General features: G+C 38.6%; 1 protein-coding gene across 3 annotated transcripts in view; it reads left to right on the forward strand.

The window, feature by feature from the left end:
- Window positions 1-9,796: 9,796 nt before the first annotated feature.
- Window positions 9,797-27,556, forward strand: part of EVI5 (ecotropic viral integration site 5) — a gene marked incomplete at its 3' end in the record, with an annotated part of 70,511 nt that continues 52,751 nt past the window's right edge. The window contains exons 1-11 of one of the 3 annotated variants that reach the window (XM_082002879.1): window positions 9,797-9,823; window positions 10,073-10,302; window positions 14,523-14,712; window positions 17,765-17,989; window positions 19,009-19,083; window positions 19,704-19,829; window positions 20,655-20,798; window positions 21,811-21,900; window positions 22,010-22,107; window positions 23,526-23,586; window positions 25,480-25,533. In XM_082002879.1, coding sequence (XP_081859005.1) covers window positions 9,815-9,823; window positions 10,073-10,302; window positions 14,523-14,712; window positions 17,765-17,989; window positions 19,009-19,083; window positions 19,704-19,829; window positions 20,655-20,798; window positions 21,811-21,900; window positions 22,010-22,107; window positions 23,526-23,586; window positions 25,480-25,533 — 1,302 coding nt within the window. In that variant the 5' untranslated portion in view covers window positions 9,797-9,814. Of the gene's footprint in view, window positions 9,824-10,072; window positions 10,303-14,522; window positions 14,713-17,764; window positions 17,990-19,008; window positions 19,084-19,703; window positions 19,830-20,654; window positions 20,799-21,810; window positions 21,901-22,009; window positions 22,108-23,525; window positions 23,587-25,479; window positions 25,534-27,556 lie in introns of those variants that run through there. The other 2 variants (XM_082002881.1, XM_082002880.1) reach the window with 2 other exon arrangements.

The following is a 27,556-nucleotide window of genomic DNA, read 5'->3' on the forward strand; positions in this document are numbered from 1 at the left end:
TTGGCTGAAGTTTTAGTAAGTATTTTTCATCCCTTTGGAAAAAGAATTGTCATCAGCCTTTCTAAAGACAAAATGACAAAGGCAAAAGTTAAAATTCCATAATAAGACACTTAGAAACCATGATAAAATGGGCTTGGGATTTTTGACATCATCTGCTTGGTGTCAGACTGGCACTAAAAATTATCTGTGTTTCATTGATCTTCCTTACATTTTTCCACTAGTAGGCCTTTTTGAGAGAAGTAAATAGGCCCTTATTTCCAAATGAAAGCCTAAAAGTCAGTGGTCAAGTAATCAGAAAAAAACTGATTTTATTTGATGAGTACATATGTCTCTGAAAAGCCATCTCCCTTTTCTTTACTCAATAACTGAGGAAAATTAGTTTTCTCTAAGTGCTGTGCTCACAAAAGGCTGCAGGAACACTGTTACAGGCTTCAGTAGCATGGAGGAAGACCCTTCTACACCCACAAAAATATGCATGCTTCAAGTTACAGTGTAAGTGCTTGTGAAGGCAAGTCATGGAGATACTAAGTAAATTAGTGGCCAAAATTAAATATTACTGCAAGACCACACATGTTGGCATGGATTGTGTTCAAGGAATTGACTACTGATGTATGCACCTGTGTTTACATTTCCTACATTTACTGAATAGCTTAGGCAACTTTCCTATGTGGAAATTACTAAATTGGTTATGCTTCTCCCTTGTAAAACTTTTACCTTTTATTTCTTGTTCTCTGTCAGCAGCTGCAAGGTTGCAATAAATTTGTAGCTCACGAGTAAAGCTGGTTACCAGTCAGTCGTTTAGAAACTAGTTTACTCTTTTGAATTTCATAAAATCAGAGTAGTTTGGGTTGGAAGGGACCTTTAAAGGTCATCTGGTCCAACCCCCTTGCAGTGAGCTGGAACATCTTCAACTAGACCAGGTTGCTCAGAGCCCTGTTCAACCTGACCTTGAATGTTTCCAGGGATGGGGTATCTACCACCTCTCTGGGTAACCTGTGCCAGTGTTTCACCACCCTCATGGTGAAAAATCTCTTCCTTATATCTGGTCGAAATCTACCCTCTTTTAGTTTAAAACCATTACCCCTTGTCCTATCGCAACAGGCCCTGCTAAAAAGTCTGTCCCCATCTTTCTTATAAGCCCCCTTTAAGTACTGGAAGGCTGCAGTAAGGCCTCCTTGAAGCCCCCTCTTCTCCAGGCTGAACAACCCCAACTCTCAGCCTGTCCTTATAGGAGAGCTGTTCTATCCGTCCAAGCATTTTTGTGGCCCTCCTCTGGATCCTCTCCAACAGGTCCATGTCTTTCCTGTGCTGAGGGCTTCAGAGCTGGAGGCAGGACTCCAGGTGGGGTCTCACCAGAGTAGAGGGACAGAATCACCTCCCTTGACCTGCTGGTCATGCTACTTTGGATGCAGCCCAGGATATGGTTGGCCTTCTGGGCTCTGAGTGCACATTGCTGGCTCATGTCCAGCTTTTCACCCACCAGTACCCCCAAGCCCTTCTGAGCAGGGCTGCTCTCAATTCTTTTGTCCCCCAGCCTTTACTGATACTGGGGGTTGCCCCAACCCAGGTGCAGGACTGTGTACTTGGCTTTATTTAACCTTATGAGGTTCACATGGGCCCACTCTTCAAGCTTCTGAGGTCCCTTTGGATGGCATCCTGTCCTGCAGGTGTGTCAACTGCATCACTCAGCTTGGTGTCATCTGCAAACTTGCTGAGGGTGAACTTGATCCCACTGTCTATGTCACTGATGAAGATGTTGAACAGTACTGGTCCCAATACAGACCCCTGAGGGACACCACTTGTCACTGATCTACATCTGGATTTTGAGCCATTTAATACACTACCCTCTGGATGCGACCATCCAACCAATTCCTCATGTGCCAAACAGTCCACCTGTCAAATCCATATCTCCTCAATTTAGAGAGAAGGATGTTGTTGGAGGCTGTGTCAAAGGTCTTACAGAATTCCAGATAGACGACATTGGTAGCTCTTCCCTTGTCCACTGATGTGGTTACTCCATCATAGAAGGCCACTAGGTTGGTCAGGCAGGACTTGCCCTTGGTGAAGCCATGCTGGCTATCATGAATCACCTCCCTGTTCTCCCTGTGCTTTAGCATAGCTTCTAGGAGGATCTGTTCCGTGATCTTCCCAGGCACAGAGGTGAGGCTGACAGGTCGGTAGTTCCCAGGGTCCTCCTTTCAAACCTTTTTAAAAATGGGTGCAATGTTTCCCTTTTTCCAGTCTCCAGGGACTTTCACCTGACTGCCATGAGTTTTAAAATCTGGAGAGTGTCTTGGCATCAATTCCATCAGGACTCTGGGATGCTTCTTGTCAGACTTGTGCATGTTCAGGTTCCTCAGGTGGTCACAAACCTGACCTTCTCTTACAGTGGGAGGGACTTTGCTCTCCAGTCTCTGTCTTGTGGTCCATCCACTCGAGAGCTGTGGGAAGAGAGACTGCCGGTGAAGACTGAGGCAAAGAAGTAGAGTTCCTTAGGCTTCTCCTTGTCTGTTGTTACCGCTTTGCCATCCTTGCTCATCAGTGGGGGTATGCTTTCTTTGACCTTCCTTTTCTGGCTAACATACCTGTAGAAGCTCTTCTTATTATTCTTTGCATCCCTTGCCAAGTTCAGCACCAGCTGCATCTTGGCCTTCCTGACCCCATCCCTACACAACCAGGAAGCGTCCCTGGACTCTTGCCGGGATACCTGTCCCTGCTTCCACTGCCTGTGCGTTTCCTTCTTGCCCTTTATTTTGCTCAGCAGGTCTCCACTTGGCCATGCTGGTCTCTGCCTCTCTTTCCTGATTTCTTACACCTAGGGATCAAGAGCTCTTGCGCTCTATGGAAAGCATCCTTAGACATCTGCCAGCTCTCTTCTGCTCCGTTGTCCCTGAGGGCAATTTCCCAGGGGGTCCTATTGATTAACTCCTTGAAGAGCTGGAAGTTTGCTTTCCTAAAATTCAGGGTCCTGACTTTACTCTTTGCCTGACCCATATCCATCAGGACTGTGAACTCCACCAGTTCATGATCACTGCAGCCTAGGCTGCCCACACTCTTGACGTCACTGATGAGCTCACTTGTGTTGGTGACCAGTAAGTCCAGTATCACATCCCCTCTGGTAGGGCTGTCTATTACCTGGCCTAAGAAACTAGCCTCCATGCATTCCAGGAGTCTCACAGGTTGCCTATAGGTGGCTGTGCTACTTTTCTAGCAGACGTTGGGGTGGTTGAAGTCCCTCAGCAGGACAAGAGCCTGTGAGTGTGATGTCTTCTGTAGCTGGAGGCTTTATCAATAGGCTCCCCTTGATCAGGTAGCCTGTGGTAGACACCAATCACGAGGTTCCCTTTTGACTCAGTCTCTTATTACCCATAAGCTTTCAGCCTACTCGTGGCTATTCTTCAGAGACAGCTCATCACACTATATCCATCTCTTGATGTAGAGGGTAACACCTCTGCCCCTCCTTTCTTGCCTGTCCCTTCTGAACAGCCTGTAGCCATCAGTAGCCACACTCCAGTCATGGGATTCTTCCCACCAAGTTTCAGTAATGGCAATGAGGTTGTAGCTTTCTAGCAGCATGGTGACTTCCAGCTCTTCTTGTTTGTTGCCCATGCTGTGTGCGTTGGTGTAGAGGCACTTGAGCTGGGCTGTTGGCCATGCCACCTTCTTAGAGGAATAACCCTTAATTCCTTTGAGATACTTCACTGGCGTTTCTCTCTGTTGGCTTCTATTACCTCAGGAGCCCTTGTCTTCTCTCCATAAGACTTCAAGTGTGCTGCAGTGTAGCCAGCATGACTCAGAGCAACAGGCTGAGGGCCCTCACTAGCACCCCATTCCTCTAAACGTGGCATTGTCATCCCACAGCTTGTCATGGGCAAGCCTGACATTAGCCCCCTCCCCCTTCAAGTCTAGCTTGTGAGCAAAGACCCTCTTTCCCCTTTGAGAAAGTGAATTTGGGTGTAATTGATAGAAAGTTGACCTTCTAGCTGATTATTTAAAGGAGAGAAGAGTAATATGAAGGTAGGGTCTCACCAACCTCTGTCACCTTACTTGTTTAAAATTCAAGGAAGTAATAAAGTTTCAAGTGTTACCATATTCCATAAGGCCATGCTTATGTTCTTCGGTTTCTCTGTCAAGTGTCATTTCATACATCCCTTTGGAAAGGGAACCATGCACAGCTTGGTAAATAGGAAATGAGTGTTTTGGTTCTAGCCTGTAGATTGTGGCATAACTTTATCTAATCTCTATAAAAAAGGAGAATTACACCTAGGAAGTACTTGGGCTGCCAGTATGTTAAAAACAAATGTTGCATGGTGTGGTATGTTTCATGTTGTCAGATGTTGGATCCTTTTAAACTTACTGGTTTAACTCCTTGCAAATTTTGTATACTCTTTTAATGAAGAGTTGTGTTAACATTGATTTTAATTAAAGCTCACTGAACACTTAAAAATGTGACTTAGTTGTTTCTCACTTCCAAAATACAGACCTAAGCCTTTTAGTGAATTTAACTGCGTTTGTGTACTTTTGTTTATTTTTGCCCTAATGTAGTTTAGATACTAGTCCTGGGTCCTTTCCAGGAGGAGGTTGGCTAAAAGCAATGTTAAAGAAGCCAGGTGTTGGGGAATGAATAGGAAAGTAAAATTTGTAGGAAAGAGCTTTAATGATAAATATGTCCTTCAATGTGTGTTACATTTTTGTAAATGCTTGATGATACTTACTTGAGCTCCAGTGAAATGTTTGAGTTGCTTTTTATTGAAAAGGGGGAAAAAAAAAAAGAATCTTCCAATCTAGTACAGAAACAAACTGACTTTGCAGGAGTTGTTCTTTATTTTAGCTGATTAATCTGATTCTTACCTCTGTTTTGTTAGCCAAGGGGATGGTCCTTCAAGTATATGTGCATGTAACTTGGCATCCTGGACCTCAAATACCAAGATGTTTTCCAAACTGAGGTCTAAGAGAACAAAGAAACAAAGGAAGTTCCCTCTTAGAGATTTTTACTGTAGTCCTTCAGTATTTTCTTTTGCAGCTCTGAGGAGCTCTCAGCCATCTTTTGTACAAAAGCACTGTATCTAATTCTTTTCCCCTTGAAGGAAGGTCTCTATGGTTTCCTGCAGGTTGTTACGTTCCTATATGATCTGAAACTTGTTTGATAAAGGACTGTCCTTGAAGGACGGGAGATAGTGTCTGCAAAAGCACTGTGGTTTGTCTTCTCAGCTAGCATACTGGGACAATACTTGACAGATTATAAATCACACTTGACTTCAGAGGTAATTAAAAACCTGGAATTGTTCTTGGAGATGAATAGAATTCAGTGCAGTTTGGTCAGCGATTGCAATGTTGTTCAAATTACTTTCAGCAATGGTTTCAACCTATAGTGGGTCACGACAACATTTCTAATGAAATACCCTCTGAAAACACCTTGTGTTTTAGATTGTTACGTTGTCTATGTGAACTTGCAGCTTCAAGTTTCTTCTTTCAGATGTTTTGGGACCATGAAAACCCCAGCATCTTAGAGTCTGAAGACTACTTTTAAAGAATGTGTATTTACTAAATGATACTGCCAAAAGCTTTCGGGTAGTTTAGGATTTACACAATATAAAATGTTAGACTGTTTTATTCTTTATAGCAGAAAGACTTGGAGAGCTAGTGAATATCAAGTGAAATGGAAGCTGGTGAATGCTAGCCGTGATATTCCTAAATATTGTTAGGTGATATTACAAGAAAAGTCAGGAATATGAGGGTAAATCAGGACTTTTTTCTCAGTCTTCAGCAGAAATCAGTTATAGGAGTTTATAGTGTAAAAGATACAGATGAAACTTACAGTGAAACCATGTTTGAACCCTAAAATAGGATTTTTAGCATGTCAGCATGATAACAGACTGATTCACCACCTCTTCTGCATATGTCATTGAGTCAGTTTAATTTGTTCTTCAGATTAAAATGCTATTAACTTTTTTGAAGCAAGATGGAGACTGGGTCCATGGAATGCTATATAACTGGCTTGAAAACCACATGTACAATTTCAGCCCAAATTATGTGAGACTTTTTATATGTAGGTTAGTATGAGGATTACTTCTCGTGTTCTGGGAGCTCCCATTTCTTTCTTCAGGAAGAGAAGAAAGAGTAGAGAGCATATAACATGTACCGTAGTGTTTGTGTGAGACTTGCAGTTATTTTTATTTTGTCATATGATAAGAATAGCCGAGACAGTATTTTGGGTAATCAAGATACCCATGACTTTAATACAGATTTTCCTCAGGGAAATGCAGATTATAGGTAGGTATTAAGCTAATTCAAAGTGTACAGTAAAAATACCTTTTCTTTTTAAGAAATCTAAATAGACTCTTAGAAAAACTGGTGACAGTATCTGCCATCATTCATACTGAAGTTATTCTCATTGGTATAATTAAAGGCAGAAGGACTAATTTTAACAACTTGATAGCTCTGTAATTTTTTTTTAATTGGGGAGCCCCGGTTTCTCTGAAGGGGCTAGAGTGAAACCTTTAGCTCTTTCCTTTGTGCTGTCAGAGGAGAGAGTTACATATCTTTTTGGAAGTTGGTAGGATTAATTTCTGGAATACATGTGCATATTGTCATAGTGGTGGGAGTCAGTAGGATTAATTTCTGTACCATGTGTATGTATTCTCTTAGTAGTGGAACACAGATTTCTTGTTGCAGGGATTGTCAGCAAAAAGGTGGGAAGTAGTGGTGGTCTATGGTTCAGTGTCGGTTAAATATAACTACCCTGTTAGAAGGAATGGTATACATAGAGTTGGAAAGCTTGCCACATGTAGCAGTGGGTTTCATTCTTTATTAAGAGAATGGTGAAGAGTTGGAAGGGCAAGTGTAGGAGTACCATGTGCATGTTGGTAGGAATACTGGTGTGTTGCTCCTAGAAAGGTTTTATCATTTTCAAATTCCAGTGACCTGTTTTCTGGAAGGCCTTAAGTCACTTCTCAAAGAATAACTCTATAAAATTCGCTGTCACCGAATATAAATTTTGAAATTAACGTAGGTGAAATGACGAAATATGAAAATCCTGTTACTCTTTCCTATTTAGGGAAAAGGATAACGAGCTGGTACTAAATGTCTTCATGTCTAAGTCCAGGAGTCTACACTGATGCTGGCAATTGGAGAGCTGACTTAAGATTTTTAGGAAATCTTGGAAAAGCCTGGCAAAAGGGATGTAGGCTTGACGAGTTAGCAATTACATCAGAATTTTTTTCTTAATTTAGCTTGGCCCTGGGTGACTGCCGTAGTGGTTTTCCCCTAACAAATTCTTCTTGTGTTTTTGATACAAACTCCACTGTGAGGCATTTGATCTTCAAATATTTGCTTTTTGCAACTGTGTAATTTGCTTGTTATATGTGTTAATGCTTTCAGACTAGGAGGTTTTTTTGGTACTAATTATCTGAATACATTCTAATAAAACTCTGAACTGTTTTTAGAAACAGGAGTGGTGTTAGTCCTGTTCTGATTTCACTGTTATCTTGCATGGTTTTCTTGACCATACTTTTTCTTCATGTACTTGTCATAATTGGTTTCTACAAACTTTTGCATTAATTTCTTTTAATGCCTAGTGATGCGTTGGTGAATGAGCATCAGCAAGTTTCTTGCTTTCTGTCCCCTACCCCTGCTTCAGCTATCTTAACTGGAATATGAGCCTCACCCTGTGCAAACCAGACTCAGCTTGGATTTATTTTTTCACCTTAAGTCTTCCTAGTTACTTTGTGAAGAGATAAAAATTGATTGTGTACTTCTTCCTGTTTCTGTCACATAGGGTATTAGTCACCCTATACTAATAGGGTATTACACTGCTGTTCTAATATTTATATTAGAATATAAAATTCTTAGAATGGGTGACTCTTAATACCTGCTGCATATGGAGTCATGTTTGCTGTGTTCTTAAGATTGGCCTCGTTTCTGACACATTTATTTTTGGAATAGTTGCATTACTTGTCATATTTTAAGCAGTTTAAAGCCTTTGAGAAAATAATCAGTCCGAAGTGAGATGTATGAGTTTCCTTTATCATAATGCTATTTTATTCAAAGTGAACCAGCAATAATTTATTCTTCCATAGCAATGGAGAGTAAATAATGTTGACTGAGTAAAATATTAATGCATGTATTAAACTTAAGATTTTGAAACCTCTAGCAATTTTTCTTCCTTTCTTGTATAAAAGATGGTGTAAAAGGCTAGTATTGGAAGTGATTTTTTTCAAAGATTATCTTTTTTAAAGATCATGTGGTGGTGTTTTAAAAAAAACATATACCTGAGCTTTCCTGTCCATCAGTGACATCAGAACCAACTGGAACCTTTCTGACACTTACGTTGGGACCTTACTATTACCACTTGTGGTTTGTATCCCTGCATCTGAAGATTTCTAGCAAAATCTGTTACTGTTCCCAGAATGAATGTTAAGGATATGGAAATAGGAAACCTTTCTGCAGTCCTCTAGGAGAGCTCTTAAATGTCATGTTACTGGTGGAGAAGAAGTAGGGAGACTGAGTACCACTGTTTTGTTTGGCCTGTAGTGTTCGTCTTGTTTTCTGAAGGCATTCAGTGTGTCTTCCTTTTAATATGGAATGAAAATAAAATACTGCTGGTTTTGATTCACAGAAGAATTCACTGTGGCATTGTATTAAAAAGCTTCTGCTTTAGCAACCAGTCACTCAGTCTGTATACTGTGCTTTAGATGAATGGATGGTGTGCTGAGATGGAGTTACTTTTTCCGGTTGAAATTCTGCTTTAACTGGATTCTATTAGAGGATCTTGGGGAGGGATTTTCCTGTAGCTCAGTGTCTTTAGTATCTTAGCAGTTATCCTGTAGGCTGTACTGCAGAATTGTTTGTGACAACCATTGAGCAATTCAGTGTTTTGAGGAGGTCACCAAAGGTCAAAATAAATAGTTGCCAGCAGCACGACTTCAAAGGAAGTTCTTCAATCTTGGTCTTGAGAAGTTTCAACCTTTTGCTGGGCAGCTAGCTCTTCCTTTAACGTGCACCTAGATTTTTTCTGAGTTGGTCCAAGGGAGGAATTGAACTCTGTGAATCACCATAGGTCAAAGCCTCTTAGATTTTTCAGTTGCTGAAGGAAGCTCTGGTGAAGGGTTCATTAGGAAATAACGCCAGGGGCTGCTGTTCTTTCTTCTCTAGTGATCAGTGAATCTATTAAGCTGCATTACCCCATAATGTTGGTCAAGAAGCAGCAGCAGATTATGATCAGTCCCAGTTAGCCTCCTCATTCCTGGACCCACAGTTTCCCTGATTATCTGCTCAGAGCTCCCTTTTGCTCTGGTAGCATCTCTCACTCTTTCTCCAGGACCCCTCTCAAACCCCAGGATTGTCCAAGCACTGGCAGTGGGATCAGAGGCCAAGGACACTTGGTGTGAGGGTGACCTGAAGAGAAAGCGAGGAAAGAGAAGAGCTGGCAGCATGAGGTCTTCATGCAAGATGTTCAGAAGCTGTTGTAGACTGACAGGAATAAATTCTTTGTGACTGTTCTCTGCACACTGGCAGATGCTAGAGGATCTCTTGCTGTGGTGTAAGTTAGAAATATGGTGCCCCTGCTCCTCTGCCCTGCCACTGGAGGGATTAATGAAGGTGAGCAGTGGGTGGCCTGGAGTGTTTACGTTGATGTACTTGTACTGTTCCAGTGTCCATTGGTAAAGTAGTTGACTGTTTCTCTATTTTTCTACAGTTTCTGTGCCATGATTAGTTTATAAAGATGTTTTAAAATAAGCTTTTATTTCTATTTATTTTCATAATGGGGAGTCTGAGCTGATCGTGGATCCTGTGGTATTTCTGTATTACAGAAATGAGCTCTGTGAGTATGTGTCAGGAATTCCTCTGAGTCTTTCTTTGTGGATTAGCAGCATTTTTGCATATTATTTTCCTATAATACTGTATTGCTGTTGATGCTTGCATTGCTTCTGACAGCTTTGGATGTTCTGGAGAAATAAATAATCTTTATGTTACTTCATGCATATTGTACTTTTTCTCTCTTCAGTGACATGGGTTTGCTGAAAAAAAAGTATTAAAAGGCAACTATTGCATTCTCTTTTTGTCATCACAGGTGGCGACAGACAAGGTTGCAGGAAAGCTGAGCTCTACTCTCTCATGGGTGAAGAACACTGTATCGCACACCGTCAGTCAAATGGCCAGTCAGGTGGCAAGTCCATCTGCCTCATTACACACTACATCCTCCTCTACCACTCTGTCTACGCCTGCGTTATCGCCATCCTCACCAACGCAGCTGAGTCCGGACGACTTGGAATTACTTGCTAAACTTGAGGAACAGAACAGGTGAATGGAAAACTTTTTGGTCTTCTAAGTATAGTAATGAGACTAAAATCTGTTTATTACAATTTCAGCATAGGGGCTGTTAAAGGGGGATTAGGTAGAACTTCATGGCACAACATTTCAATTTCAAGACCCTGAGGTTTAAGAACTTGTGTTCTTGTGCTGTGTTTTTAGAGTTCCCCCCAAAAAACCCTTTTAAAATGTATTTGTCTTTCCTGGTTTTACAGGAGTGTTTATAGCTGCCTGTAATCCTAAGAATTTACACTGTACCCATGTGATTTTTCAGTATTCAGTTTCATAGAATCATTTAGGCTGGAGAAGACCTTTAAGATCATCAAGTCCAACTGTACTTAAAACGGAGTACCTCAGGGATGAAACTTTCATATCACCTTCTCACCTTCTTAGATCAAAACTATAATTTCTATTAACCTTTTGAAATGTTAAAGATTTCCAAATTCCATTTTCTCTACATTTTTCCCAGTTTTACCCCGTTCTTGCTTTCCACTATATAACCTGCTCTGTTTAGAGATGGAACAGTGTTCAGCCATCTTGATTTGCAAGAATCATCCTGCTATTATGTTAATGGTAGAAGATGCATAATGTCTTAATTTCATGAAAAGTAAATTCCTAATCAGTCTTTTCCATTCATCCTGGCTTTTTTTTTGCATCGTAAGTAAAAAGTAAAGCTGCCGTTGTCTTGGCAGCCTTTCTGTGAGTGTATATTTGCACCGACTACAGTTAAGATGAAACTTTCAGTTTGTTCAGTTGCTCTTGATGTGCACAGTGATTGCAAATTTGCAATCTCACTTAGAAATAAAATTGGACTGTATGATTTCTTAAGGTTCAATTGCCAGAACCCATACTTATTTGCAGTCTTGAGGCAGGACTTCAAAGTCATCTGGCCTCTTGCAAAATTTGGTCATATTTGACAAGTATGTTTCAGTACTTCGTGATGTGTTGACTGTAAAGGAGAGCTTGAGTGCCAGATAGGTTTTAGACTTAGCAGATAGCTGCAGGGCTTTGATACCTACTGAAGATTGCTAGACCTTGTGCTGTAGTGAGTGCAGAGTTTGATAGTTTAGCTCAAATTAGCTTCTGTGCCAGCTTCTGCTAGCATGCTGAACTTTGCACTGGGGCAGCTGAGGTACTCGGGTGTTTTTTATTCTGCTGAGTCAGTTATGAGGGTAGTAACTTTCAGTAGAGGAAAAGAGTAACTGGGAGGAGGAGGGGCTAATGCTGTTGTGTCCCTTGGCATGTCTTCTCTCATGTTTGTATTCTGCAGCCTAACAGCAATACAGCTTACGGGGAGTTTGTTATGTCTGTCTAGTTCTTGACTGAGAATGGAAGGCAGCTTCTAGAACCCCTTCATCCTCTTGTGGCTTATGGGGTTGTGTCTCATTTGCAGATGAACTATATGTAATTTTTGCTGTGTTAGTAGCAAATGAAAATATATCAAAAGAAGAAAAGAAAGAGTTAAAGTGCTTTTAAGAAAGCTAATTTGCATTTAATTTGAGGCATTCAGCTCTGTTCATGACAAAGTGACTAACTTTTATTTGAAAAGCAGTAATATCAGTTATTTGAACCACTTACTGTGTTAGAGTGTAATGTCTCTCCATCTCATTAAGCCTCACATTTAGACTGGTTTGCTTGTTGAAAGAAGAATATGAGCTCAGGCTTACTAGCCTTCCTTTTTCAAGCCAGCTTTCTTCATTTAGTACACAAGTTAGCAAATCTTCTCTGCTTTTATCTAATTTTAGCCAGACCTGTTGTTCAATCCCATAGTAGTTTTCTGTGTGAATTCTAATTAGAGGCTATCTTACCAAGTGTACCTTTTCTCATGAGGTACTACACTTTAATACAGAAATTTGATGCTGTTACCGAGTGCACCGTAGCTTTAGAGCAGTTTGAATCTGCATTTTGGCATTGTGGCACATTGTTGACAAGGAATAGTACTGTGAACACAGGGAACTCTTCTTGTTTCTGCTTACTGGAAGAATTGCTGGTGACTGATATTTTTAAAGGTTTCCTTTTCATGGTTGGCTTTCTCAATAAAGAGAGTAAGAATTAGTTAAACAGCTAGAAATGGAGAGAACTCATTGTATCAAGCTGTGTCTTGTCACATTCTGTAATCCAATTATACTGAAAGTCCTCTCAGAATAATGAGGTAGCTCGGTCCAGAGTCCTGGTGGAGCTGTTTGGCATTAGTAAATCATTTATAAAGTTTTAGGTGAAAGAAAACAGTGACTAAATGCCACAGAACTCAATACTTACTGTAAAAAGAACTGCCCATTTTCAAATCTAAGGACAATGAGTTTATCCAGGTAAGGTCAAATTACAGAAACTTAGCATAACTTCTATAGAAAGCTGTGAAAACGAAAAGGGACTAGTTAAAACCTTGTCTTTATAATCGTAATGTTTATTTTGTGCTTGTTTTTCTTCTGATTACTTTGAATTTGATCTTTAGGCACTGTCTCAGATTGAAAGGAGGAGTTCCAAACTGTAAATCTTCATTATGGATCACTGTAGTCCAGGTTTCTAAACATTAAAAGTGGATTTTTGAATTTTTTTCCTCAAACCAAGATTTTCTGCACTCCCTTAATATAGACTAACTTAAAATTGGTCTTGAAAACACTTGATTTTTTTTTTTTCCAAAGGCACTACTACTTAACCATTTTCAAACAAAATACTACTGCAGAGACTGTACTTGTCTTCATTAATTAAATTAATGAAATTTTTCCCTAGCTTCCATAAACACCAGTAGGTAAAAGCTGGGAACACGGAAAGCTAGTAAAAATCTCTCAATCGTAGCAGAGAGCTTGAAAATTGTAGGTATGGTGAGACTTGTGTACAGTCTCAGGTGCAATATAACTCCAGTTATAGTTCATTAAATATCTCAAACCTGAGCAGTGGTGCTCTGCAGTTCCTGGTGCACTTTGAACCTTGATGACAGGTGGCTGTAGAGAGATCCTGACTTTGCTGAAATTTGGGGGGGGGGTGGGGGGGTAGCTTTTGTGCAGATGCATTGAAAAATTATTCAACCAGATCACTCTTATTTACAGATGTTGGAATTCTTGCCAGTTAAAGCACAAATGAAACTCTTGATATAACAAAACACTCTTTCAAGTTAGTCTGAATTCTTGCTTGTACCTAATGTGATCTAAAAAGTATCCCCCTGCTGATGGGGCTCAATATTAGCTGAGGATGAGGCGTGCCTCTCTGCCCAGAATCCCCAGCTCCTTGCAAAACTGATGGCCACAGTGACCAGCTAACAGGGAAGACTCTTCAGCAACTTGTCCAGCACTGGGCACATCTGTGTGCACACCTTGCTCCCTGATAACCCCAGAAGTTCTCACATCTGGACTTGAATTACATGTTCATTAATTAGCTTTTATTACAGATTCATTAGCTATACTAACCACTATTGTTGCCTGTTCCCCATTCTTAGGTCTGAGACTTCCATGCATTTATAAAACACCATGTTGATTTGTGAGCAGTTGTCAGCAAATGTCAGGTGTTTTAAAATTGCACCAGGTTTTAATTATTCTGTCTGTATTTACACTGTCAATTAAAAAAAGTGTAGTCAGGTGGACTTCTAGGAGGCTAATTTTTTCTTTTCTTTAACATTACTGTCTCTTTTGCAGTACTTCGACATTTGACACTATCATTGAGGATATTTAACTTCCCTGTGTTCTCTTTGTCAGTCTAATACACAACAGCTGTGGGGTTTTTGTTGCCAGCAAAATCAAAGCCCTCTTGCTGGTACTTACTCCTCAAAACAAAACTCGCACGTCTTCCCTGTTAGGGCTATTAATCTCCAGTGGATGAATGTGTAAAAGAGCGTTGGACTTGCAATGCTCCCATACTTTCTCTAATTTGATATCTTTATTAAGATCTAGTTCATGAGACCACAAAATGCTTGTTTTAAAATCTCACTTCTCTTAGTGTTGTTGATGCACGATGTGACATTTTAATCCTTTTCTTAAAAGGCTGCAATGTGAGCTGTTCTTCTGCCTGCAGAATTACTTGAGACCTCAAGAAGAAACTGGTAACACTGACCAGTTTTTTTCCAACATCCATCTGTACTAAATTTGAAAAGTTGTTTCACTGAACCTTTGGGTGCATTCTTTGAAAGGAGGCTGGAAGAATTGACTTCTAAACAAACAGTAGCATGGTCCTGTGGTTAGAAGAACGTGAATTTGGTTTTTTGTGTGCTTTCTTTGCAGACTTTTGGAAACAGATAGTAAATCCTTGCGATCAGTAAATGGGTCAAGAAGAAATAGTGGGTCTTCTCTTGTATCTAGTTCATCAGCTTCTAGCAATCTCAGCCACCTTGAAGAAGACTCATGGATCCTGTGGGGGAGGATTGTGAATGAATGGGAAGATGTACGGAAAAAGAAAGAAAAGCAAGTTAAGGTAGTAGCTGGACACTATTTTTTAGGATGTATTTGTAATGTGGTAGAAGTGATACTGTTTTATTTTCCTGTTGGTCTTATTTTTTTTCAAATAAATATGTAATAGAAGCTTCCAGCTGAATCTATTCTGTCCTTAAGGCTTAGTGCTTCCTACGTAACTGTTAACTAGATTTTAACAGTTTCGCCCAGCAAATGTCTCCTCCTGAAAACTAGATACATTTACTGTATCTTGAATGCTAGAGCTTTCAGTCTACTTGTAATGAGAGATTCCCATGAATACAGGGAAAATTTGCTTCATGTTTCCAAAATGGAATTACTGAAAACCCATTTGAGGGTGTCTGATAGCTAGATGTGATGATTATTTTCCCACTGAGCAGCTGCCTTTTTCAAAGCATTCTGATTAGAAGAGTTTATAATTCTACTGTAGGAGGCTCTGACAAGTTTAGATTTTTTGTGCATGCCAAGTTTGTTGACCCCAGGGTGACCTTAAGCAGAAGAACACAGTTCCCAAATTCTGAGTAGATCAGACAAACTTTGACCACTGTCTCTGTAGTCTGGGTTAGTTGTGGGCATATACAGAAGTGGAATTCAATTACACTTCAAATTCAAACTAAGAAGCATCTAGGGCATTTGAATATAACCAAGTTTCAGAGGTGGCAAGTACAGCAGCGTGGGATTTTTTTGTTTGTAGGCAAGTCTGTTCTGCTTTGGTTCTTTATTGGCTCTACTCTGTAGTTTTATGTGCAGAATACAAATTTCAAGGTCTTTTGAGCAGTTTGAAATGTGTGTGTATGAATAGGTTGTGGGAAGGCAGAACAATGGGCTGAAGTAAAGTATCTTTTATGTGAAGCAGTTGTGAACACAGAACATAACTTGAGAGGGGAAACAAGGGAAGAAAAACTCAAGACTTGCTGCTTGCATAGGGAAAACAGTTTCTGTAAAGCTGTTCCCAAAAGGCTGTGAAAAGAAGGCCGCATGAACCTGGCAAGAGAAAGGTGAAGTGAGATGGTAATAAGTAGATCTGGTTGCATAGAATTCATTTTAACTGCCTGCATCTGAACATTTCAAAGTGTCAGAAGTATCACTTGTTTTTACAGCTGGCCAAGTATAATTTGTGGAGTATTTGACTAACTTGCAGTAAATACTTAATTATATTGCTAGTGAGTTTTCCTTTGCCAGTTAAATAATTCTCAATTTTTTTTTTTGTTTTTATTTTGTTTGTCAAAAGTCAGCCTAAACTGTGTCATTCTGCATTTATGATGGAATACCAGAACATCCATACCTATTTCCTGCTTGTGCCAGTAGGTATGACTTTAGCAGCATAGGTATCTTTGTCTTGGCTGTAAAAGCTGGTCTTAAGTTATTAGATATGTGGTAAGTTTGTTTTAAGTTTTAGACATAGGTGTATATACCTCCCTGCAGAGGTGATGTGTTCCATCTGTATGTCCTTGATCCACTTCAGAACTCGCTTCTTGTTTATGGAGGGATTCTGAAGGATGACTTAAGTCCTGCTTTTCAGTGTGCATAGTACTGTGTAGAATAGCATCATCTTAGTGCTGCTTAGTAGGTGCGTTTTCCTGCTGTTCCTTTAGGAATATTGGAGGTATTAACCCTGTTACTCTGTCAAGCAGGTGCATGGTAACTTAAGGCGAGAAACCACTTGCTAATGCTTTGTTATTAGTAGCCCTTGAGGCTTTAGATGACTGATCTACAATCTGATGGTGCACTGTTGACAAATGATAACTAGAGACAGATGTGGAAAGCTGATGTGTTAGGCTGTCATCTTGGAGTTGGAAATCTTTTAGGAAATAACACAGGGTGTCGTGTTGTAGATGGGACGAATAGTTGGAGTGGCATTAATAGGTTTGTTCTGAAGAGGCTGGAGGTCCTAAGGTTATTAGAAAATTGAGGTCAGTGATGCAAAACTCCTGTGGTAGTGTTCAAGCTTAACAAACCCAAAACTTTCAAGCAAGAGTCTCTTTAAAAGTTATCACTGTTGCATTAATTAATCTTAATATTTGGAGAGGTAGGAGAAATACTTGGACCAAACAGGAAAAAGAGGAAGCTTTGTGGAGTAGGCGATTACTCTGGCTTCAGAATAAATAACTAGTCAAAGAAACTATCCTTTAGGAGACAGAGTACTTGATAACAGTTCTTAAGGTACAAAAAAATTATTAAAGGAACTCTCTTGTCTTGAAGAGACAATCTTCTAGGTCAGACTGATCCTAGTCACAGAAAGTACTGCTAAGACAGTCTGTAAACTTCCTGAATCATACTTTTTTTTTCCTTGGTTTTCAGATCAAGCAACAAGACTACTTTTTGCTTGTGCTTTCTGAAGAGACAAGTATCAGGTTCTTAGATCTATTGATTTGGGAAGGTTTGAATTGTATAATGCCTAGCTGATTTTTTTTTTTTTTCAGGGAAGATAAAGTAAATCTAGTTAATGCAGCAGATGTAAACTTAATGTTTTCTTGGTCCAGTGTCTGAAACTACATTTAAGTACTTTCTTAAAAGAGTATTTTGGCACACCAGAGAAATTAGACACAACTTGTCAAGTTTGTCAAATTACTTTTAACAGTAGTACTGTGCAATTTTTTTTGTTGTTGCAGTTGGCAGTGCTACAGCTAGTTCCACTTTTTATCACCTACCTGTCTTGGAAATAATTTTTAATTGGTGATTTCTTCTATCGTAATTACTACAAATATAACTAAGGGTGTTATCTTCAGACACCTTTTGTGAAATGTAAAAATAACTGTATTTGGCTAATGAGAGTTCTCATTTAAAATCAACTGAATATTCAGTTTTCAAGTAGCTTACTATGAATAGGGGACAAAATTCGCCACTAAAAATGAATCAGTCACTTTTGTTAGCTAACAATCCTTCACACTAAAATTGAGGCTTACACATTATAAACTGTATGAATGGTTTGTGATGAAATGTAAACATTTTCTGAAGTTGTGAGGAACTTAATTTGTTGAAGTGTTTTGTTCTTTAGGATTATGTTTATATTTTCAGGAAATAGAAATTAATTTGTGTCTCTTTTTGTGCTCTAGGAGCTTGTTCGAAAAGGGATACCTCATCATTTCAGAGCAATTGTTTGGCAGCTTTTGTGCAGTGCTCAAAGCATGCCAATTAAGGACCAGTATTCAGAGCTTCTGAAAATGACATCTCCTTGCGAGAAATTAATAAGAAGGGACATTGCTAGAACATACCCTGAACATGATTTTTTTAAAGAAAAAGACAGCCTTGGACAGGAGGTCTTGTTTAATGTAATGAAGGTAAGTCAGTAATTTAGCCCTTGAAAATACATTAGCAAGAAAGTGCACAAAAGCTTGGAAAATAATTTGCCTTGTATATAGCGAACTTGCATCAGTTTCATGTGTTTAAGTTTTTTTTTAAACTTACTCTCCTTGACACTGGAACAGTTTAACATTACATTCCAGTTTCAAAGATAGCTTTCAAATATGGTATTCCTATAGTTCATGGTTTTACTTTACAAGAGATTTTTAAAAAATTACTCAGTTTGCATTAAAACACGTGCTAACCGCTGATAGCGTAATGGAATAAAGTGTGCCGTGAAGTAAACAGTGTTGACCAAGACAAGAACACTGTCAGCCAGAACTACCATTTGGTTTTCCAGCATTTCTGAACCGGCAAGTGGTAGCAGCAAATGGCAGGTACAAGCTAATGTGCAGTTGTTACAGTGCCCAAGCACAAAATAAGGATGCCACCACAAAATTCAGTTTGCATTATTTTGTCTTCATTTTACGGGAGCTTAAATTTTGAAAGGCAGACTTTTCCATGCAGCTTGGTTTCAACAGCAAAGTTGGCAGGTTTCCAAATCATAGTAACTTCCATAATCTGAAATGAAAATGCAACATGCATGGAGATCACCGTGTTTCCTCTACCTGTAAATAAAACGGCAGCACAATTTTTCTGAAAAGAACTGCCGTTTGTCAGGTTTGTCTCCTATAAAAGTAGTAGCCTTGTGCAGTTTGTATGCCAGCTGTCTCCATTACCTTTTGGCACATTCCCGTGGTTGAAAACTGCATGTATTTTTTGTTTTAGGTATGCCTTAGTTTTAGCTTTGTAGGCTCTCAGAGAGCTGAGTGCATACCCTTTGTAGCAGCAGGTGGCAACTAGAATATCTGACTAAAATTTCTGAATAGAATGTCTGTCCTTACTGGATTTGGGAGAGGAAGAGTAAATTAGTAGCAAAATAACAGCATGAACTATGATTACTTTTTATTAATAATGAGGTTTTAATTGTTGAGAGTATTAAAACTTTATTTTCTAGGCTTATTCTTTGGTGGATCGTGAGGTTGGATACTGTCAAGGAAGTGCTTTTATAGTTGGATTACTGCTTATGCAGGTAAACATAATAGTAAAAATATGTGAACCTCTAGAATCCCTGCTAGAATGCATAATATCTCGTGGTGGTTTATGGGGAATTTTTACAGTAGTCTTCCTTAGTCATTTTGTGCAGATCAAATGAGATTCATTTTCTATGGTTCTGTTTGCCAAGAAGATACATCTTTGAGCGTGAGAATACATTTATTTCTCAGAGCTAAGGTAGGACTGCAGACTTGCAAGCTATTTTGGTGAATGTTGTTTCAGCTATTAATGAGCTTATGTCCATTTTATTATACTGAATCTTCTCAGAGTTCAAACACAGGTTCACAGTTACTTTGATAATCTTAAAGTTCCCTTTGTATTACTGCCTTTTGTTTTATAGCAAAGTAGGGTATATTATAAGAAATTTGCAGATCTCCATTCCAGCTTATAAATCACTTGACAGAATTCAATATATACAAAAGTTCATTACAGTAACTGGTTACAAATCCCTTTAAAACAACAAACAACCCAAAACGGGAAAAGACCCACCGCGCACACACAAAAAACCCCAACCCTAAACCCTCCCAGGCACTTAGTCCAAGTATATCCTTATATTTGTCCAGAGTTTTTACTATGCTTCTTTATTTTTAATTATAGATGCCAGAAGAAGAGGCATTTTGTGTGTTTGTTAAACTAATGCAAGATTACAGACTACGAGAACTCTTTAAACCAAGCATGGCTGAACTGGGCCTTTGTATGTACCAGTTTGAATGCATGATACAGGTACATACAAAATCTATCAAACTTTCTCTTCAGTAGCTATTAATAAGGAACTTGGGAATTGCAGGTCAAGAGCAGGCATGTCTGTTTGCTAATAAGCTGTTCTCTTGACAGTAGCTAGCCGCAGAACTTGAAGTAAATGCATGCGGCTCTGTGGTCTACTTTTTAACCTTTGGCAAACACCTTTAAACAACTGAAGCATGAGGATTTGTATTACTACAGTTTGAGCATATGAATGTCTAATTCTGTTTGGATTGAAGATTTTGAAAGTCAATGTCTTCATAGTCAATTTATAGCTATTTTTAAAAAAATGGAAACTGGGAAGTACTCTCATATGTAGGGTTAAAATTTTGTTCAGATTCAGCCTGTCCAGGAAGAAAAAGTTTTCTGTGTCCTGATAGAGGCAAACAGGTTTGTCTTTTGTGATCCAGTTTCAAACGTGATGATGGGGGTGAGATGTTAGGTAGCAACTAAGCCATAGGTCTCTGGCCACACCCTAGATCTTTCCAGCTCTTTTTTTTTGTAGCTCACTCTAGATGTGTCTTAGGGATTTACAAGCTTGTCACTCCCTGTGTGGAATTAGGATGTATTTTTGTAATCTGTGCTTTGCAGGGTGGATGTGTTGTTGGGCTTTCTGTACTGGGACTTTTGTTGCATGGCTCTTGATAATGATGAGGAGTATTTTTTTCTACTCTTGCATTATGAAGCTCCTGTCTGTAATAAATATCAATTATTTTCTTCTTTTATTCAAAATATGTCAAAAACATGAACACACTAAAACCACCAGCAGAAGCTTAATGTATGGGGTTTTTTCTTCCTCTTTTCCAGGAGCATCTTCCAGAGCTTTATGTGCACTTTCAGTCTCAGAGTTTTCACACTTCTATGTATGCGTCGTCATGGTTTTTAACTATATTCCTTACAACTTTTCCACTACCAATTGCAACAAGAATATTTGATATCTTTATGTCTGAGGTAACTACTCAATACTCATGTTCCATTTCAAGAGTAGCTGTTAAAAGCAGTTATTTAGGTAGTGATATAAATCCCATTGTGATGGGCAAATCTCAGATACTCTTCAGTCTTTATGCTTATCAGATTATTTTGTAGGGGAAGATGTCTCTGTGTGTACTTTGTCAAGGAAGAGCAACTTTGTACTCTAAGCCTGTGGAAGAGTGAACAAATGTGTCGATTCTGGATGCAATACAATGGCATTGCAACAAGAGGGACATGAGTTTCTCAGTAGTGTAGCAAGTTTGGGTTGGAAATTAATGCTGCTTTCAGGCTGAAGTTAAAGCTCTCTGGGGACATGCAGGCCAAGAAGAGGGAGTGTTGGCATCTTATATTGTCCAGATGATGAACAGTAGCCGGAGAAACTTACGGAATTATTCAGTGTCACTATCATGAAGATATCTAAGTCATGGTTAGGATTAGAGCTTTGCGTGGCTGTAACTGGTAACAAACCAAAGCTTATGGTCCATTTTCACTCTTTCTCTGCAATCGTCTTTTAGAAAATAGTAAGTGAAAGGTGGATCCTTTCAGCTTACACTCAAGAATGTCCAAGATAGTATGTATGAGTGAGACATTCCCTTGTATCTGTTTAAATGGTTTAATTGCATTGTACCATGTCTGAAATTAAAATGGCTTTTTTGAGAAGTACTTGGGGGGGGGGGGTTGTACTGTATATAATTAAAACTTTTGATAAAGCTGACATAGAGAACACCAGTCACTCAACAGTTTTTACCTCAGCACGAGCCTCTCTGAGTAGGGGGTGGGTCAGTGGCATCAGGACAAATAGCTGGACTACTTGTCCTTGGGACAAAATAAGGAACCCAGAACCAATTTGTTGAGAGGGTTTTTTTCAGTAGCCCTTTTGCTCGCTTGAGAAACTAGGTGAGATTTCCAACATTAGCAAATACTAGAATTGTTCTGTACTGTTGACAATGCTCTGAGTAATTGTTGGATATTTCTTAACTTCTGTTTTCAGGGTTTAGAGATAGTATTTCGAGTAGGTTTAGCAGTACTTCAGATGAACCAAGCAGAATTACTGCAACTTGACATGGAAGGAATGTTACAGGTAAATTAAGGTTATAACAACTGTAAGACGTGTCTGAAACGTGTAATGTATGTCTGTATTTCCTTGCAGCTATTAATTATATGTAATCTTGTGCTCTGATTGCTTTTAGCACTTTCAAAAGGTCATTCCACATCAGTTTGACAGTGGTCCAGACAAATTAATCCAAGCATCTTACCAAGTCAAATACAATGCAAAAAAGATGAAAAAGTAGGTATAACATTTTGAGAAAATAGATTGTACTGTTGCTAAGAGCTACTGTTTGATTATCTTTAAAACTAGTTATTCAGTATTTCATTTTGAATTTTCCATCTTTAAATTTTTTGGTGGCTTATACTATAAGCAGTTAAAACTTAAGTTCTATCCGCAAGAAAATTCTTCTAAAGCGGTATTTGCTATTTTTCTTACATAAAATAGAGCTATATCTCACTTATAAAAATAACCTAAAAAGCTTTTGAAGAAAGCTGCAAGTTATGGGGAATTACAGCACTTCTGTAAACAGCATCTGAATAGCAAAAGCAGGGGGTAAGGGGTTGTTTTGGGGGGGAGAGGGGTATTGTTTGGGTTTTTTTGAGGGTGAAGTAGGGAAAGAAGGTTAAACTTTATGATCTGGCCTAAATTCTTAAGACTTTAGTTCTCAGGAACTGCAAAAGTATTCACAGCACTAAAGAGTGCATGTATGGTCAAGATTAGTGCTGTTTAAAATATAAATTGACGAAACTTTGTAACACCATTGATAATTGTAAAATAACTTTCATTTGGGGTTTGAAATCCTGAGCATAATACTACTTTTTTTTTTTTAAGGTTAGTTGCATGTCGTCTTTTTTCTGCCTTTGGTAAATTATGTTTTGATAAGCCAAGCTGCACATATGGTACTTTTCCAGGGTTAAGTTTTGGCGATTCTCCAGTTAGTTGTAATATATTGTATGTTGACTGTTCTTGCACTGCAGTTTGTGCTAGGGTCTTTCAAGTTGAATTTGCCAATCCTTCTGTCAGTGGCTGATAATCAATGCTGTGGAGCAAGCAATCTTCTTTAAAACAGAAGTAGTAACAAAGCTTTCAGGAAAAACATTTTCTCTGAAAGCCAGTATAAGTCTATGTAGTCTAAAATCCTGCCATTCTGACTCTAAACTTCCTTGGTTGCAGTCTGTAGAGGCAGTGTTTATCTCTGCTTTTTCTTGGTGCCACCTTTTTCAGTCGGGACAATTTTGTGGTTTGCAGTTTGGTTTATATGTTTAAGATACTTGTCTGAAATCTCTTTGCATCTTTCTGTCTTCCAGGTGTTCCAAGCCTTTTTTCTTTTGGCTGAATCAATTGAATTGATTATTGTATAATTACATTGAGTGGTTATAGAGTAGCTCCAAATCATTGCCACTGTAAATATACACAAGCAAACACCTGCACTTTGGAGTGCTGGTTCAGAGTCTGCTCATATCTACAGAAGTCCTTGTGTTTAAACTTAGTTTTAATGTCCAGCCCAAATATTTACAGGAGTGCATTTCAAGTGGCCACTTAAACAGAGGCAATAGCAATAATTTGCATCTCTCTTCTACTGCTGTTTGTTAGCTGTTATACCAACAAGTTATCCACAATTTTTCTGATCATAATTTACTCTTTCTACTTTTTAGGCTAGAAAAGGAATACACTACAATAAAGACAAAAGAAATGGAAGAACAAGTTGAAATTAAAGTAAGAGAGCTTCAACAGATTTATTTATGGATCATTTTAATTCCTAGATGTGAGGTTATATATTTGAACTGTATATGTAGCAGGACATGTAATTGAGGTCCCCAAATTCTTTTCTTTCAGCATTTGTATTTGGGACATCTGTTCATAAAGGACATTTCCAGTGGGAATTATATTTCACAATTATAAGTGAAATTGAGACCTCTGGTGGACACCTGAAGAAAAATATTTGATGGAGACCTGCTGTACTTAGTTCCCATCATTTTCTGCTGTCTAAAGCTTGATTACAGATGGCCTCATTTATCAGAGGTTCCAAACATGCTGGTTTAGATGTAGGAGTTTTTTAAAACGTGTTAAGGTAGAGTTTATCAGAATGCACTTCAGTGGTTTGTCATAGACTTTGAGACCTTGATTTTTCTTATGCATTGGACCCAAGATTGAGTGCCTTCTGTCTGCAGTTACTTTTTCTTTTGGAGCTTCTGCAATTGATACATAATGTGGAAAAAACACACCCTGTGAGTGCTGTTTGTTTCCCTTTTTACTAACTGACCTACTTCTTGTATTTACTTAATCACTGCATCTTTTTGCTTTTGGACATAAATAGGCTTTTTGCCTTTTTCACTTTTTTTTTCACAGCATGGTGCTTGATCTGGATTTGCTTCCTTGTGACATAAGGTTTTAGCCAGTTCCACGAGAAAAAGCAGTGGGAGAAATAATGGGCAAGTGTAGTATACAAAGCTTAGAGGGAACGAGTTACAGCCTTCCTTCTTCCTGCCCTTTGCTAGTCATTTTGCCTTTCAATATCAGTTTTTTAAGGCATCGGTTCTCCAGAAAAATATGCACCTGGGAGCACAAAGGTGTTCCAAGCTTTTTCAGGCAATTATTATATAATGGGCAGCAAGGCAGTTAGCAGCACTAGGACCTGCTGGAATGGCATCTCAAATCAGAAAAATTGCAGGACTCTGCAGAATAGGGCAGAATATAATTTGAAAGACAATTGTAACTTTAGATTCTAGTATTTTAACTTATTTCAAATCCTTCCCTGCTTCCCCTTACCCTCCCCCCTCCCCCCCCCCAAAAAAAAAAAACCCAAAACAACAAAACCCAACAACCCTTTCCCTGCCCCAACCCAGCCAATGAACCAAACCCAGCAACCCAAAGCTGTCTGTTCCTAGGCTCTGCTTTGGGACCTTACATAAACTGTTTCTGACTTGCTCTCTTCTGCTAAGAAGCCCTGCTGTTTTAGGGAGATGGAAAAACAAGCATGTTGAGTCTGCCTCTTAGCCTGGCAGAATAAACCATTGCTGAACTGATAGCCATGGCTCTGTTCTTAAGGATACAGATCTTATCTATCTGAATGCCGACTGCTAGAATTTGTAGGAAATGCACAAGTAAAATGCAATTCAGTACAATTCTTTCCCACTTCTGGGGCATCTGATGTAAATAATTCTCAATATAACCTTACAGATTAAATATTATTATATAATTTAACATTATTGGGAGAAGGAAGGAAACCTTGTAGCTATCTCATTAGCCTGTCCTAGTGCAGGGAGTGCACTTTCATGTCTCATAACCACAAAGACTCTGTCCGGCTCTGCTTATGAAGAGGAGGCTGTCAAGTCTAATGTGTGGTTAAGCCCTGTGGTTCACCTGCAGACATACTGCTTTCATCTAACATAAGACTTCTTCTCATCTTTGCTTTATCAAGCTGTTTAAACTCATCTTTTGGGTTAGTACATCGCATAAGAGAATGTTAAAAAGGTCACTAATTATTCTTGTATTTCTATTGATTTTCATAGATGTGATAAGAACATTGTTAGCTTGCTTGGCTTTTATCAGTTCTTGACTTCCAGTTCATAACTTGAGAAATATAATTCTGAACTGTTTACATTCCAGAGGTTACGAACTGAAAACAGACTCTTAAAACAGCGCATTGAAACATTAGAAAAAGTAAGTATGGTAGTGATTAGATTTAATCTGTGTTAATTTATATTTAAATTGATGGCAATTTTATTATATGAAGTGGGAATCTCAGGATTATAGCTTACTGTTTTTCCTGCTAATCTGTGGTGCTTACTAATAGTGCTTAGCCAAATAGCATGGTATTAACAAAGCAGTTAGGGTCAGTGCTTGTAAATGTTTAAGGCTGTTATGTCTGGCTCTTAGTGAATGTGAAATCAAACATTTTGACATACCCAACTTTTGTTGTACTGTTTTCTTTCTGAATTAGAAGCATCTGTTCAGAAGACCACATGAAATAGTGGACTGCTTGGGTGGAAAAGAGGTTATTGTGAGAGAATCCTCAATTTTGAAAATCTGAAGTTGCTGGGTGTTTTTACGTAGGAGCAAAATGACAGACCTACCAATGACCAGAGAGAGATGGAGATGAAAGCAGATTATTTCATCGCTAGCAAATACAGCTGTAGAGGAGTATTGTTGCAGCATTCACGTTCAGTACAGGAAGTCTCCTGCCATTAATTTATTTTACATAGTTTTGAATTTTTGTAGCAATTTTGGGTACATGGTGGGGAGAGAATATCTTCTGAGACTTATTCTCACAGATTTAGTTTGGAGTAGAGTTTTGTTAGGTTTCTTTGTAACTGGATATAATTTTAAAAGTATGCATGATAACTGTTGTCAGTACGTTGCCAACATGCAGACATTCTCCAATGGCCTCTCCTGTATTCTGGTATCATGCTTCCTGTGACAGATTGTATCTGGGCTGGTCTGCTCTAGAATGGGAACATTCTCATCCATCTTAACCATGAATAGCAACTGTCTTCCAACAAATGAAATTGAATGCTCTTGTGAGCAGTAAACAGTTCTTCATGTTTCACAGGGAAGAAAATGGTAAAGATTCAATTTAGAGTGACATGATTGAAAGATGTCACACTGCAGATGGTAAATCCAATACAGTTTCTTGGAAAAAAACAGTCAATCTATGTCAAATTCTAATTAATTGGTTTCTGAGTTTAGCTTGGAGAAATGCACATAACGAGGACATATTGTGAAAGTTGTGACCAGAAATACAATTTTACCAACATCTTTGTTTCTAATATTGAAGTGCTGATAAAATTAACTGAGAAGACCAGACTTTTTTTAAGAAGTCTGAAGCTGTAGTGAATCTCTTCAATGCTCTTGGCAGATTTATAATAGTAAATATCCCTGTTTTAGGCTTAATTTGCAGAGGTTTGAGGTCAGATTTTTTTTTATGTTAGGAAGTCTATGATGAACTGCCAGATGCTAGTGCTTTTCCAAATTCTGTACTTAAAACTTCAGAATTCTTTCAGACTATGCCATTCTGACTGGAATTAGAACATTTCAAAATGGGAATATACTCTCTATTAATGTAAATTTCTGAAGATCATTATCACAGCATTTGAAAAACAGATCATAAAGTGTGAACAAACACATTCAGTTCTGTTGGAAACTTATTTTTATTTTAAAATTTTTTTTTCCTTATCCTAACCTGAATGATTTAGTTGTTATTTCCTTAGTGTATCTTAATGACAAACGTCTTGCCCTAATTTCTAAATAATAGCTCTTATCAACCAGTTTGAACTTTAATTTTAATAAAAGTTACAAGGACAAAGATGATCTGTGAATAGATGTGTTCTGTTGTAGAATCTGCAAAATTGAGTGCTTTCAAGGGTGATAGAGTAAAAATTAAACTTGCAGCTTGGAGGAGGAGGGTAATGTAGTGCATGTCAGCGCGTAAATGAAAATTTCTTTCTTGCAAAACTTTGGCAAGGAAAGAGTATCTATAAACTGCTCGACTGAGTTACTGCAAGAGTTCAGTAAAGCAAACTATTAGCTGTCACAGTTGAAATTTTCTACTTGCGTCTCAGTTTGTACCATTTAAGTTTCCTGCTTCATCTTTTTGGAAGCTGTAGTTCCGCATGAATGCCTCAGTGCTTAGTGGAGTTTCATTTGTGCTCAAATTGTGCCTTCCTTTCATGTTGAGGATGGACCA

Source organism: Phaethon aethereus, assembly GCF_964289735.1.
Source record: "Phaethon aethereus genome assembly, chromosome: 8".
NCBI lineage: Eukaryota > Metazoa > Chordata > Aves > Phaethontiformes > Phaethontidae > Phaethon > Phaethon aethereus.